Genomic DNA, 12,581 nt, shown 5'->3' on the forward strand with positions numbered 1-12,581 from the left:
TGTAACACCACTCATATCTATCTTCAAAAGGTCATGGTGATTGGGGGAGGTACCTGAGGAGTGGAAGAAAGCAAGTATCACTCCTTTCTTCAAGAAAGAGAAGAAGGAGTACCCAGAGAACTACAGACTTGTCAACCTCACCTTGATCCCTGGGAAGGTTATAGAGCAAATTCTTCTCAAAAACATTTCCAAACATATAAAGGACAAGGTGATGGGCAGTAGTCAGCATGGATTTACAAGGGACCAGCCGTGCCTGACCAACCTGATTGCCTTCTGTGATGAAATGAATGACTATGTGGGCAAGGGGAGACCAGTACATGGGGGTTGGTTTCTCTTTTGACTTTAGCACCATCTCCCAGAACATCCTCATAGGCAAACCATTGAAGTGTAGACTAGATAAGTGGACAGTAAGGTTTATTGAAAACTGGCTGAACTGCTGGGATCAGAGGGTTGTGATCACTGGTGTGAACTCCAGCTGGAGCCTAGTCACTAGCTGTGTATCCCAGGGGTCGATACTGGGTCCAATACAGTTTAACATCTTCATTAATGACCTGCATGACGAGACCTACTATACCCTCAGCAAGTTTGCTGATATAGAAAACTGGAAGGAATGGCTGATACACTAGAGGCTGTATATGAGGAGAGGCTGAGAGAGCTGGGACTGTTCAGCCTGGAGATGGGAAGGATCTACAGGATCTTATCCTATCAACGAAGCTGGTGAAGGGCCTGGAGCACAAGCCTTATGAGGAGCGGCTGAGGGAACTGGGGTTGTTTAGCCTGGAGAAGAGGAGGCTGAGGGGAGACCTCATCGCGCTCTACAACTACCTGAAAGGAGGTTGTAGCGAGGTGGGTGTTGATCTCTTCTGCCAAGTCACTAGCGATAGGACGAGAGGAAATGGCCTCAAGTTGCGCCAAGGGAGGTTTAGATTGGATATTAGGAGAAATTTCTTTACTGAAAGAGTGGTCAGGCCTTGGAACAGGCTGCCCAGGGAAGTGGTGGAGTCACCATCCCTGGAAGTATTTAAAAGACGTGTAGATGAGGCCCTTAGGGACATGGTTTAGTGGACATGGTGTGTTGGGTTGACGGTTGGACACGATGATCTTAGAGGTCTTTTCCAACCTTAATGATTCTATGATTCTATGATTCTTATCCATGTGTATAAATGCCTGGTTAGGGAGTTGGGGGGAAGAAGACAGAGACAAACTCTTCTCAGTGGCCCCCAATGACAGGACAAGATGCAATGGGCACAAATTGAAACACAGGAAATTCTGTGTGAACATCAGGAGACACTTTTTTTACTGTGAAAGTGGTTGAGCACCGGTACAAGTTTCCCAGAGAGGTTGTGGAGTGTCCATCCTTGGAGATATTCAAAACCCAGCTGGACACAGCCCTGAACAACCTGCGTTAGCTGACCCTGCTTTGAGCAGGGGGATTGGATGACTTCCAGGGGTCCCTTCCATTCTCAAATATTCTGTGATGCTGTGATACAAGCTTCAGATGTAAATCAACCTAACTGTTTTCCTTAGATTCCCTATTGATAGCAGATTATGGAAATCACATAAAAGAGGTCACAGCAACAAGTTCAGTGATTTCCTCCACCACAGAATGGGTTTATTACAGTTTTAATATAAAGACTTCCAGAGATTAAGTTGTTAATGAAACATGCTGATGAGCAGCTGCGCTGATGAGTTGAAGATATCATTGACACAAATCAGATATATTAACACTGAATAGGACAAGTATCTCCTGAATATAGGAGTATATACAGAGGTTGCATTCACTGCTTCACTCTGAGGAGCAGAGGCTTGAGGCCCAATAACCCGCACATAATTTCTACTGAACAGAGCATATAATCGATATATGCTACGCTTCTCCTGTCAGACAGGAGACAGTAAGAGTTTGAGGAGAAAGTTGGAGCACTGTCTTCTCCAAAAGAATACGTAGACTCCATTTCTTGTTCCTAGGGAGTTTTCTTTTTATAAATTTGGTGATAGCACTTCAGTAACTTGTATGATACCTCAACTTGTTTCTTTTTCAGCTGAACTGGATTTATTTTGGAAAGAACCTATATGCGACAGTGACTGCATGTACACAATGTAAAACCAGCCTACAAATATGAGAAGTGGGCAGAAGCAGGACAAGAAGGGCGTTTTTCCATAGATATTGAGGTATCCCTTTGAGCCTGGTTCCAGACTGAGGGAAGTCCCCATCCTACCCCTTTCCATTTTTAGAAATGGCCTGGCCCTAAGGAGCACAAACCCATTCCAGCTCTCCTCCAGCATGCTTAAATGTGCACCACACCGAATAGTAACATTACTAGTGGGATCCCCTAGGGTATGTCTCTTTACATGACAAGCATTTCATATTAGTCAGCCTACTAACAATCAATTCATTCTGTTTTACATAAGCTACCAGTGTTCTTTAATGCACGGAGAAATAAATAAACCGCAGGCATTGCTGTCATGTTTTTTACTGCTTATATAGTTGACACATTAAAGGCATTTGCCAGGAGAACTCACCAGACAGAGTCTTTTGTAAGTTTGGTGTCCACTTTCCCTTCGTTATCCAGAAAGAAGTCCAACTGTAAATTGGCGTTGTTATCATGGGCAGAAGAGTAGTTGGTAATGAGTCTTGCAGGTATCCCCAAGCACCTCAGAACTGTGGCAAAGAGAGAAATGTGATGAGAAGGACGAATATGAAGACTGTGCTCATGGATGACAGGATGAGTAGAGAGAAACTATTAATAACTAGAATAAAATGGAAAAACTCAGTCAAACCAACCCAAATAATTCCTCCTATCTGCCTTTATATAGAATATGTTAAATATTTTATTTGGTCCCAAATTGATGAGCATTCAAGATATGTAATAGTAGAATGGTTATAATCTAAGCAGCTGATTACCAATAGTTTTAGAATAGTCTTGCATAGTGACCACGCTGTAGCTTTTCAGGGCAAATCTGGGTGCAATGGGTCCACTGCATGAGCAAATGTGGTATAAAGAGAAATAAGTTTGAACTTGCAAGAAATGCAAAATATGTTAGGTCTCCTAGTATCAGTAACCCAAGAGAATCATGAGACTGTGCTAAAAAGAAAATTAATAGAAAGTATCTCCTTTTGGTTGATTTGGAGTTTTCCTGTTTGATATTTGCTGTCAGAAGGGATCTGGAGAACACAAAGAATAAAGCAGAAAATTATTGCTAACAAGGGGGAAAAGCTGCATTATTTGCAAGTGAAATGTCAGCGTTAGAGAGTCTGAACAAAATGCATTACATAATTTGTATTGATTGCTAAGTAATAGTATTTTGGAGTCAATAGTCCCTTCCCTTAAGGGATCTTAGAAGGACGATCCAAAAAAAAAAAAAAGGCCCTAAATCTCAGACCATCACAATGTAGCACTGATGGCTCTTTTTCCCATTTGACAAATGGTACATTTGGGATATGTGGAAACGCTATGGCTACGTCTGAAGTGCAGTAGCGCACCATTAGGCTTCTGTGTTTGTGGTACACCCTGGCTGATACATAGGCATGGAGCACGGCCCCGAGAGGGGGAGTGGGGCTGCAGGGTGACAGATCATCTCAGCTTCTCCAGATGAAATATTTTGCCTCTCGGCCAAAAAAAGTTCCTGTTTTCCGATTTAGGAGCCGACATGGTTCTGCAGAAAACAGAGGTTTTTTTCTGGAAAGGGAAAACATTTTTATTGAAAATCCTATTTAAAAATAGTTCTGATGCTGCAACGTTGAATGGCCCTCGCTGCTACTGCTGGGTTTTGTATATTCATTAGTGTCACTGCTGTGACTCCCAATAAAGTGTAATGCTGCACATTCATTTCAAGTTCCTGGATGACAAATTACCTGGATGCATCCAATACCATATGTATCTATTGATTAAACTTAATTCAAGCACCTCCCAGGCTTCCAGCACATGAGCCATCAGGGCTCATTGAAAATAATTTGTCTGACAATTTCAAGATTAATGACCATTTTTCAGAATGTTTTAGCATTTTTAACGGATGACTATCCAGAGTGTACAATATAGTAACCTTGGAAAGCTGGACTGGTCACAATGATAAAACATTGGCAGCTGACAAAGACACAAAATCAGCTCAGAACAACCCTTTTAGTTGCACACGGCTGTTCGGACCTTTGCTGTCCTCTCTGTGCAGCGGTCAGCAGCTGGACGTGTCAGTGACTATGTATCAGATCAGCCACCGGACAACATTTTCATTTCATAACGCTCAACAAACTTTATACTTCAGTACCAGGTCTCTGACTTGACTAACTTAGCCAGCAAACCAAGTCTAGTTTTGCCCCAGATAAATACACCTCTCCATGTAACACGGCAGGCTCCAGGCCTCCACTGCGTCACCCCAGTTTCACAGTGGCCTGCAGGCAAAATGCTGCATAGTGGTGATTCAGGGCCAGCGTGGAGGGAAGGTGGGAGAACTGGTGTGTGTGTCTGTGATCTAGAGAAATCCAGATGAGGCAACAGGTCGAAGCCACTGTGAGGAACTGCATCCATAGGAAACATTTGCAAGAGCCTTTTCGAACCCATTGCGTTGAGGAACATCAAGTTTGTGGTGCTTAGGGACATGGTATAGTGGGCATGGTGGTGTTGGTTTGATGGTTGGACTCGATGATCTTAGAGGCTGGACTAGATGATCTCTTCCAACCTTAATAATTCTGTGATTCTAAGTACAGTCCATGCAACCTCAGGCAGTAAAGGAAGTAGACATCTCTCAGGTCCTTTGGATGTGGGTGATTGCTGATTATCCCATTGCACCAGGAATGAAATGAATCGTTTCACATGTTGAAGGATGGAGCACCTGCCAGTGCCTCCCCAAATCAAAACAGATGTTTTTCATCTAGGTATATGAAAGAGGAGCAGAGAAACCTGAAACTGCTTCCCCCCGCTGCAGCTGTGAGAAGTGTGTGCCAGCAGAAGGCTAGGTGGTCAGAAGACAACTTTATTTCCGAGGTCCTTGCTGTTTGGAATAGCTTTTGAACTACCTCAGGTAACCAAAATGAGTTATGAAATTCAATTATCCAGATTGGAGGAAAATTATATACAAAATGAAACATACACGTACAGAAAAGGCAAAAATAAAGTGAAAATGCAGAGATGTCCAGGGCTGCCTGAGGGTGAAAAACCAGTCTTGTAACTTGTCATTAATTATTCAATTTCCAAGTTTGCTGCAGAAGATGGGTGATTAATATCCTTCATTTTTGATAAAAGTATAATGTAAAGAAAAGTATAATGCTATTCCTTGAGACAGCAACATGTGACAGTATTGAGACAGATGAAAAAGGGAAAGGTTTCACAGAGAGTTTTTCTGTAATTTCCTTTTCACGTCTTAAATACAAGGACCAAAGCTTAAACCTTCAGCTGTGGCTGAAAAGTACTTGATGCAAAGTGGCTCCAAGCCTGCAGAAATACGCATTGTGTCCCCCTGGTCCTAAGCTGATCTGGTCCCCCCCAGTTTGATACTTAAATGTGTATGTTGTAAGTGTCTCTAATGGAGATAATCTGGGCTTAAGAAAGACACTTACTTTTAGTTTCTGTTCAGCTTCTTCTATTGGCCAGTGCCATAAGCATAGGAACTGTTTGACTGGCTCTACACTGGCACTTGACATAAACATTGCTTCCAATATCTGGTCCCTATTATCCGTATAATGCACATTTTTTACACTCCCAGAGTCTTTCTTGACTCCTAATACGCTGCAGTGTGTTCCAGTGTATTAGTAGTGTTCATCTGGGATGCTGCTGTTAGCAAGTGGTAGACAGTAAAAAAATGGGACCAATCCAACATTGCTTCCCCTACTGGGTTTTACAACCTGCAACACCCCGTTTGCTGCAACTTTGGAACTCTAGTTCGAGCAAGTGTGTTTAGACTTAACCTTGTAGTGCTAGAAATTCATAAACCAGGCCAGCATTTTCCTCGTTGTTCTCGCTCACAGACTCCATAGAAAATGTTAACAGTGCTCAGGTGCTGGGACAGTGCACGTCAATCTTGCTAGGAACAATCCTCGATAGGTGAGATTTAGACTTTCTGGAGCAGAGTCGCCATCACATATACCATATTGGGTAATACTTTCATGTTGCAGGTCTCGATAAGAAGCCCCCTGTTCATCTCAGATTTCCTAACAGAAACGTGGAGCGTGCCGCTAGCTTTCTCTCTCCCAAACTTACCCTCTGTGAGTCACCGAATACATTTTACTGAACAAATAAATAGTTAACAGATTTGTGTGGAAGAGCAGCCGAACTGAAGAAGATGCCAAAAGTTTATTTAAAGAGCATCTATTTTAGCCATGTATTTTTAAGTATCTCTACTATTTACTCCTGAACACCACAGAGCCAGGAAGTATTTTAGCTAGTTTAACCTAAAAGCTCTCTCTGTTATGCAAGAACCATAAAGCAGGGTGGAGCTTTTCTCACTGATACCTACATGTGTTGAAGACACCGGCAAAGACCCAGCACTGGCCATATCGCACTGGTTGCTTAGAACTGTAATACTCCAGGAGAATGTCCACGCTTCCTGTCCAGGCTGAAGGTGCGACCCCATAAGTGTATGTGTTGTCCCAGGATCCAGCAATCACACCATTATCATCCCTGGAGTTGATCTAAAGACAAAGGAAACGAGCATTAGGGATGTCAGAGACTGAATAGTAAAGAGCTCTTTAACCCAGCAGACAAAGATGGGATGGGAGAGACTGAATATAGCCAAGTTTAGGCTTAATTATGAAGGTAGCAGATGAATAGAACAATCTTGCTAAGGGCCATGGATTCTCCATCACTGAACAATTTTGGGTGCAGTTCAGACACTTAAAAATAATGGCAAAATTAAATCACCACACTGAGTATCTGTGTTGCCAGTTTAGTAAGTTTTATTAACATTAAACATGCTTACTGCTGGGTATTTATAATAAACGTGATCAGTTGTACACTGATAAGCAAGCCTCAAAAATACTAAGCTGGATTCTTTCCTAACATTGTCTGTTTTTTCTGTTCCTATCAGCCCAGAGATTTTAATAAAATCACTCCTGATTTAGAGCAGATTGAGAGGAGAACCAGTCCACTGTTATTTTTAGAGTAGAAACGAATTTCTTCAGTCCAGCACACAGGAAAATAAGAAGGAATTTGCTGTATAAGTTTTCCCCTGGTAAGATTATGGAGTTTTGCTGACTAATGGCTATACTGATAGGCATTAACGAGCAATACATCTCCTAGCTGCAATTTGAACCAAACCAGTTGAGGCTGTGCAAAAAGCTCATTCGCTCTGTACCTTTTAATTATGCTAATGTGGAACAGCTACACGCCAGCCAAATAAATCACAATTCTCATTTAAAAGCTTTTGGCTGGATTAACTACTGTTTTATAATTAGAAAATCGACTTCCTGTGAACCCTAGGACTGAATAAAGATAAGTATTCAGAGCCATAACCAAAGGGTTAAGGGGTTGTGCCCATCTCACTGTTGTGGGAAACATGCCAAGAAAAGAAGCGCTTCAAGGACAGGGCAGCGTGTTGATCTTCAGGCTCTCCTCTGGCTGTAAAGAGAGGAAGAAGGGGGTGACTCTTCCTGCTCTGCAATGTCAGGAAACCTCAGAATGATCGCAGCACGGGGCACCTCCTCAGACGAACTCAGCTGTACCACGTCACATCTTGAGCAAGAATGAGGGTAAGGAACACGGGCAGGACTTCAACACCTCTTGGCCACTTTTTACCGAGGTCCAGATTTCAGATGGCCAAAACTACCACCCAGCTATGGCCTAATCCTGCAGATTAGACCTAAAGCCCATTGACTCTTGGATTTCCAATGGTGAACTTCTCTATCTCCCTAAAATGATTGAGTGGCTCAAAACCTAAGTAATATCCAAGCCCCCTTTGGGTTCATATCTTTGTGCTGTTCTGCCCATAGGGCTTCCAGGGTCCCTGCATGAGGGACTCTTTACATCTATTAGCCCAGTGATGAGGGAACCACATTCAATTCTTACTTCTGTCTGAAGGTGTGAAGTTATATTTCTAATGTCTGGGGTGAAAGAACGAACCCAAAGGTTAAAAGAGAAAGAGAAGTCTCAATCCTTCTTGCTGAAGCTATTCTATTTAACTTGATGTTATGCAAAAATCAGCATGTGGCACTGAGAGGCTGGAGATCCCATTTCAATGTCATCTAAAACAAAGAGCTCATTCTGTTAAAGCCTGGGGCAAATGCTGTAACAAGTGGATTAAAGGATCATCCATCTCCAGCAGCCATGTTTTGCAGACAGTCTATTTCAGTAGCTGACTTTGGAGAACATCTAATGACGCTAGCTCGATGTGGTCTTCTTGGGTATTCTGGGAAGCAGAAGGCATCCGTTCAGACCTCTACAAGGCAGAGGAGAGGATGCAGCCTCTGCCTTCCACTTCCCGGATGAGTCTTTCATCTTGCATACCAGGGATGGGGCTGCTGTTGTACCCACAGCATGACCCCTGGTGCCTAGCAGCTGGAAAGAATGGAGATGTCGGAAGTCTTCTCCTTACTCTTTGCCTCTGATTATTTTAGGAACCTGCATTCTGAATGCAGTAAGTTTTTTGGGCCCCATGTTTAAGAGCACAGCTCTCAGTGCTTTCTTCCGGGGCTAAGGTGTCTTACATAAATGTCATCAGCTTGACTAGGCCATCTGAGGCTTAAAAATCAGACACAGTGACATCCACCATGGCAGTGTCTTAAGACCCCTTTGAGGTTAGTGCTGGAGTCTGCATAAAGTCTCTCAATTCTCCATCCCAAATGTCACCCATCATGCCACCTTACCATCCATGGCAGAAATAGCTTTCTCAGTTATCTCAGCTACCAGAAAGTGAGCACAGTGTCACAAGAAATGCTATCATGCCTGGAGTGCAATGTCTAAAAGTGGCTTTCCTACCAGTGAGGTACCATTCTCAGGAAAAAGCGATGAGCCAACATAAATATTTCACCTTTAGTGGAGCGAAATAAAATGCCAGACCCCAGAGGGCACGAGGGCCAGTTAAACCAGCCTGGCTTTGATTTACAAGTCGCTTCTGACACATGTTAGGCATCTATTACATACCACTGCAGAGGCCACACGACAGATTTTGATCGGGTTTCCGCGCCCAGAGAGCTCCAGTTCTGCCTTGTCCATCAGGAACAGGCAAGCATCCAGAATGTTTTCTTCAAACTAGATAAAAGAAAATAAAAAGGGAAACAGAGGGAAAATTGAGTCACTTTTTATTCTGGAAAGGAAAGGAAAAGTTATCTTTCATTGTTGTTATAACAGTTCATCAGCTTCAAAATTAGCTGGTCAAGGCAAAGTTCTGTCTTTAAAAATACAAGTTTTCTTCTAGAATAATTGCCCATGTATAGCAAAAAAATGTGAGATGCTGTGAGGGAAAAGACAGTGTCATTTTCAATTCAGTCTCAGTCCGGTTTCCAGAAGGTTAAAATGACAACACAACCTTTCTGACAGGACATAAAATTTTAAGTGCTAACAAGTATATAATAGGAAGATATTATAATAATAACTACAAGAAGCTAGTCTGCTCACAAAGGACTTCATGTCCTTCACAGATTTCAGACCTGCTAATTTCAGGACCTCTCTGACACAGCCAATGCAATGTTGGAAAGCTGAACAATAAATGGTTTGCCAAAGTTAATTTGAAGACACATTTTAAAATTAATTTTTAAATATGTTTAAAATTGACAAGCCAAAGCTGATTATATAGATTAATCCTGGTCTACGAAACTTAGATATCAAAAATACCAAGTGACCTAAAGTAGTCTTCTTCAAAAATAGAGTGAAAAGGTACAGTTTCTTCGATCCAGCATGAACAAGCACAAGAATGAATTGAGGGCAGAGGTGCCTAAATAGACCAGAAACCATTTGTCACAGAACTTGCCCTCTGATGTATTTCATTTTCCTTAGGAGAAACTGGATAGCAAAGGAAAATACCTCTGTCCCCTGGAAAATGGCAGGAGACGGGGAAATGCACATCAACGAAACAAATATCTTCTAGATACACAATCTTACATTAACATTCAAGGTTGTTACAGAAACTCCACGGACCTCGTCCTCTTGCCGTATTAGGCTTTATGTTCAACGCTTGCATACTTAAAGATATGATTCACACTAACAGAATTTTTGCTCTCATGCTGCTACTAGACCTGGATGGATTTTGCAAATGTCTCCAGCCTGGCTTAGGTCTGCTTGGCAGATAAGGGCGATCTGAGTTTTTCCTCCTGAAGAAAATGAGCAAGAGCCCAGGCCAAGCTGCCGCTTCGGCAGCCCGGCGAGAGGCAGGGGAGAAGGAAGGGTGAGGCCAGAGAGCTGAAAAGGAAGCCCCAAAGAGTCAAGACTGCTGCTGATGCTGCAGGAAGATGGGAGGGACGGGGGTGGCATCCCAGGCAGCAGCTGAGCTCTGGCATAAGCCAAGAAAGCGGAGGCACCACCATGTTTCACCACCCTCAGCCGTTTCCTGGCCAAGGAAAACCCTTTTCTTTGCCTCTGCCTCGAGCCTGCTTGGCTCTCCTGCTCAGGGTACCACCGCCGTATGGATCCTTTTCAGCAAACATCCTCCAAGGCAGCACACCTCTCTCATCATCACCCACACTTGCATTGAATTACTTTCTCTGGAGCAGACATTCACTAGTGAGTAACACCTTACAGTCTGAGCAAAACTGAATTCATGGTGTTTGGGCAAATAGGGAAAGAGGGATCAGTGTTTCCCAGGGACCTACTTCTAATATTGTAGCATCCCTGGGAAGCTGAATAGTTGCACGGTAGACTCTCCAGTCCACTCCGCTGGTATGTGATGTAAATAATCTCGGATGGATGACTGTGCTGTAGAGACCCGCCTTCCCAAGGAGAATCCTTACAACAGATAATGTAAACTCAGGGCCCTCATAGCTGTCCTTCCTGCTCCAACTTCACTTTTAGTCCGGTCTGGCCCAATGATTTATCGCTTTCACCAGGATCAAAATCTGCTTTCTGCACTTCAAGTCATCAGCAGTGCCTAAGACCTGAATTAGAAGTTTACCCTGCAAATTAAGTCTTTTTCATCCAGTTTATGAAACACTGTCAATCTTGCCAACATATACAGGAAGAATAAAGAGGAAAGAAATTGCTATCAGGGTTGTTGCCTTCCACCTTAGCATTTACCAAATGACATGAATGCTTGTGAAATAACTGGATTAACAGGAGGATAGGACAAGCTGTAAAGTCTAGCTGCCTTACACTGTTGCAGTAGTGTAGATGCAGAGTAGCCTTAACTCTAAAGCCAGTTTTGCCCTTCTTCACTATCCAGGGATTTAAAAACATTAAATCAAACTAAATCAGTTTCCTGCTGTTGCTCTTGGCATGAAAATGTTGTCTAGAGGGAAGTGGAATAGAAATATAGCACTTGTGGGCTGAACACCCCTGAAATGTCAGAGGAACCAGAGCAGCGGCAGGCAGCCAGGGCAGGTCAGTGAACTTGGGCCAGGCGCGGGCACTGCCTGCTCAACACAAGCTGAAATGGAGATAAACCAAATTCAGGACCAAGGAACTTTGGCAGAGCCACCTGGGAAAGACTGCAGTTGGAAAACAAGGCGTGAGGAAACACACAGGCAAAGGGGTGCTGTCTGCACACAGACGTGTGTTGTGTTACAGAGCAACGCATTTAGCCGGGCTGGCTTTCAGTGGGCATCCTCTCTCACGCTAACCTGTTTCTAACAGATAACCTTCCATTTAAATAAAAGCAAGAGGGGCTGTATCACCTTTTGCACTGGCTGAATTAGGGCTGTATTTCTCACCGTCGGTTGCAGGCAGATGTGATCTCACGTTGCCTGTGGTCTGATCTGACCAAATGCACGTGCTGTAAAATTACATGTGCGCAGGGCTGCAAAGCTAATGCAGCTCAACGTGTGGACATGAGACAACTCAGGATGGCAACAAGAACTCTATGCCCACCTGTTTTATTTTATTTTTCTCACAGAAAAACATTAAATGATCAATATAGCATCCAATTTCTGACAGTTCTCAGCCAGAGAATTCCTATGTGCCTAGATTTCTTCCAAAGCCAAATTTCACCTGAATCCCCTGTGGGCTTTTCTGAGTGACTGGCTATTTACGCTTTCTTAGAAGAAAGGAATCACAGTTATGTTTCAAGGAACACCTCCATCCTCATTCATTACAGCCATGTTTCAACTGGTTTGTTGTTTTTCCTTGCTCGGTCCATTTTTCTTGCCTTTCCTCCTCTCATGTTGATGCTGCTTATTAAAGACAGCAGCTGTGAGAATCATCTCCCACTAGTAACCCAGTTTTGAACTCTATGTTCCTTTTTAATTTACAACCTGAGTTAAAGCTCCCAGCTGTCATTGTTCAAAGAGATTTTTTTGGTTATAAGATAATATTAGAATATTACCATGCACAAGTCTATCTGTATTTTTGTATATGACCATATACCTTTCACCTCTATGACTGTATGTGGCCTTATGCTTTTTACTGACACTGTTGTACAGGGCTATATGTCATAAATACAAGATGCATACATGTATGATATACCCATAATATAGGCCTCGGTGCTAGTACTTTTACTCACTCACAGCAATG

At 42.9% G+C, this 12,581-nt stretch overlaps 1 protein-coding gene across 3 annotated transcripts in view; it reads right to left on the reverse strand.

The window, feature by feature from the left end:
• Window positions 1-12,581, reverse strand: part of F13A1 (coagulation factor XIII A chain) — a 62,965-nt gene that overhangs the window by 21,999 nt on the left and 28,385 nt on the right. For all 3 annotated transcript variants that reach the window (XM_075142636.1, XM_075142635.1, XM_075142637.1), the window contains 3 exons: window positions 9,066-9,173; window positions 6,445-6,619; window positions 2,521-2,659 (listed from right to left, as the gene is read on the reverse strand). In XM_075142636.1, coding sequence (XP_074998737.1) covers window positions 2,521-2,659; window positions 6,445-6,619; window positions 9,066-9,173 — 422 coding nt within the window. The remainder of the gene's footprint in view (window positions 1-2,520; window positions 2,660-6,444; window positions 6,620-9,065; window positions 9,174-12,581) is intronic.

This window comes from Calonectris borealis, chromosome 2, assembly GCF_964195595.1.
Source record: "Calonectris borealis chromosome 2, bCalBor7.hap1.2, whole genome shotgun sequence".
NCBI classification, from domain to species: domain Eukaryota; kingdom Metazoa; phylum Chordata; class Aves; order Procellariiformes; family Procellariidae; genus Calonectris; species Calonectris borealis.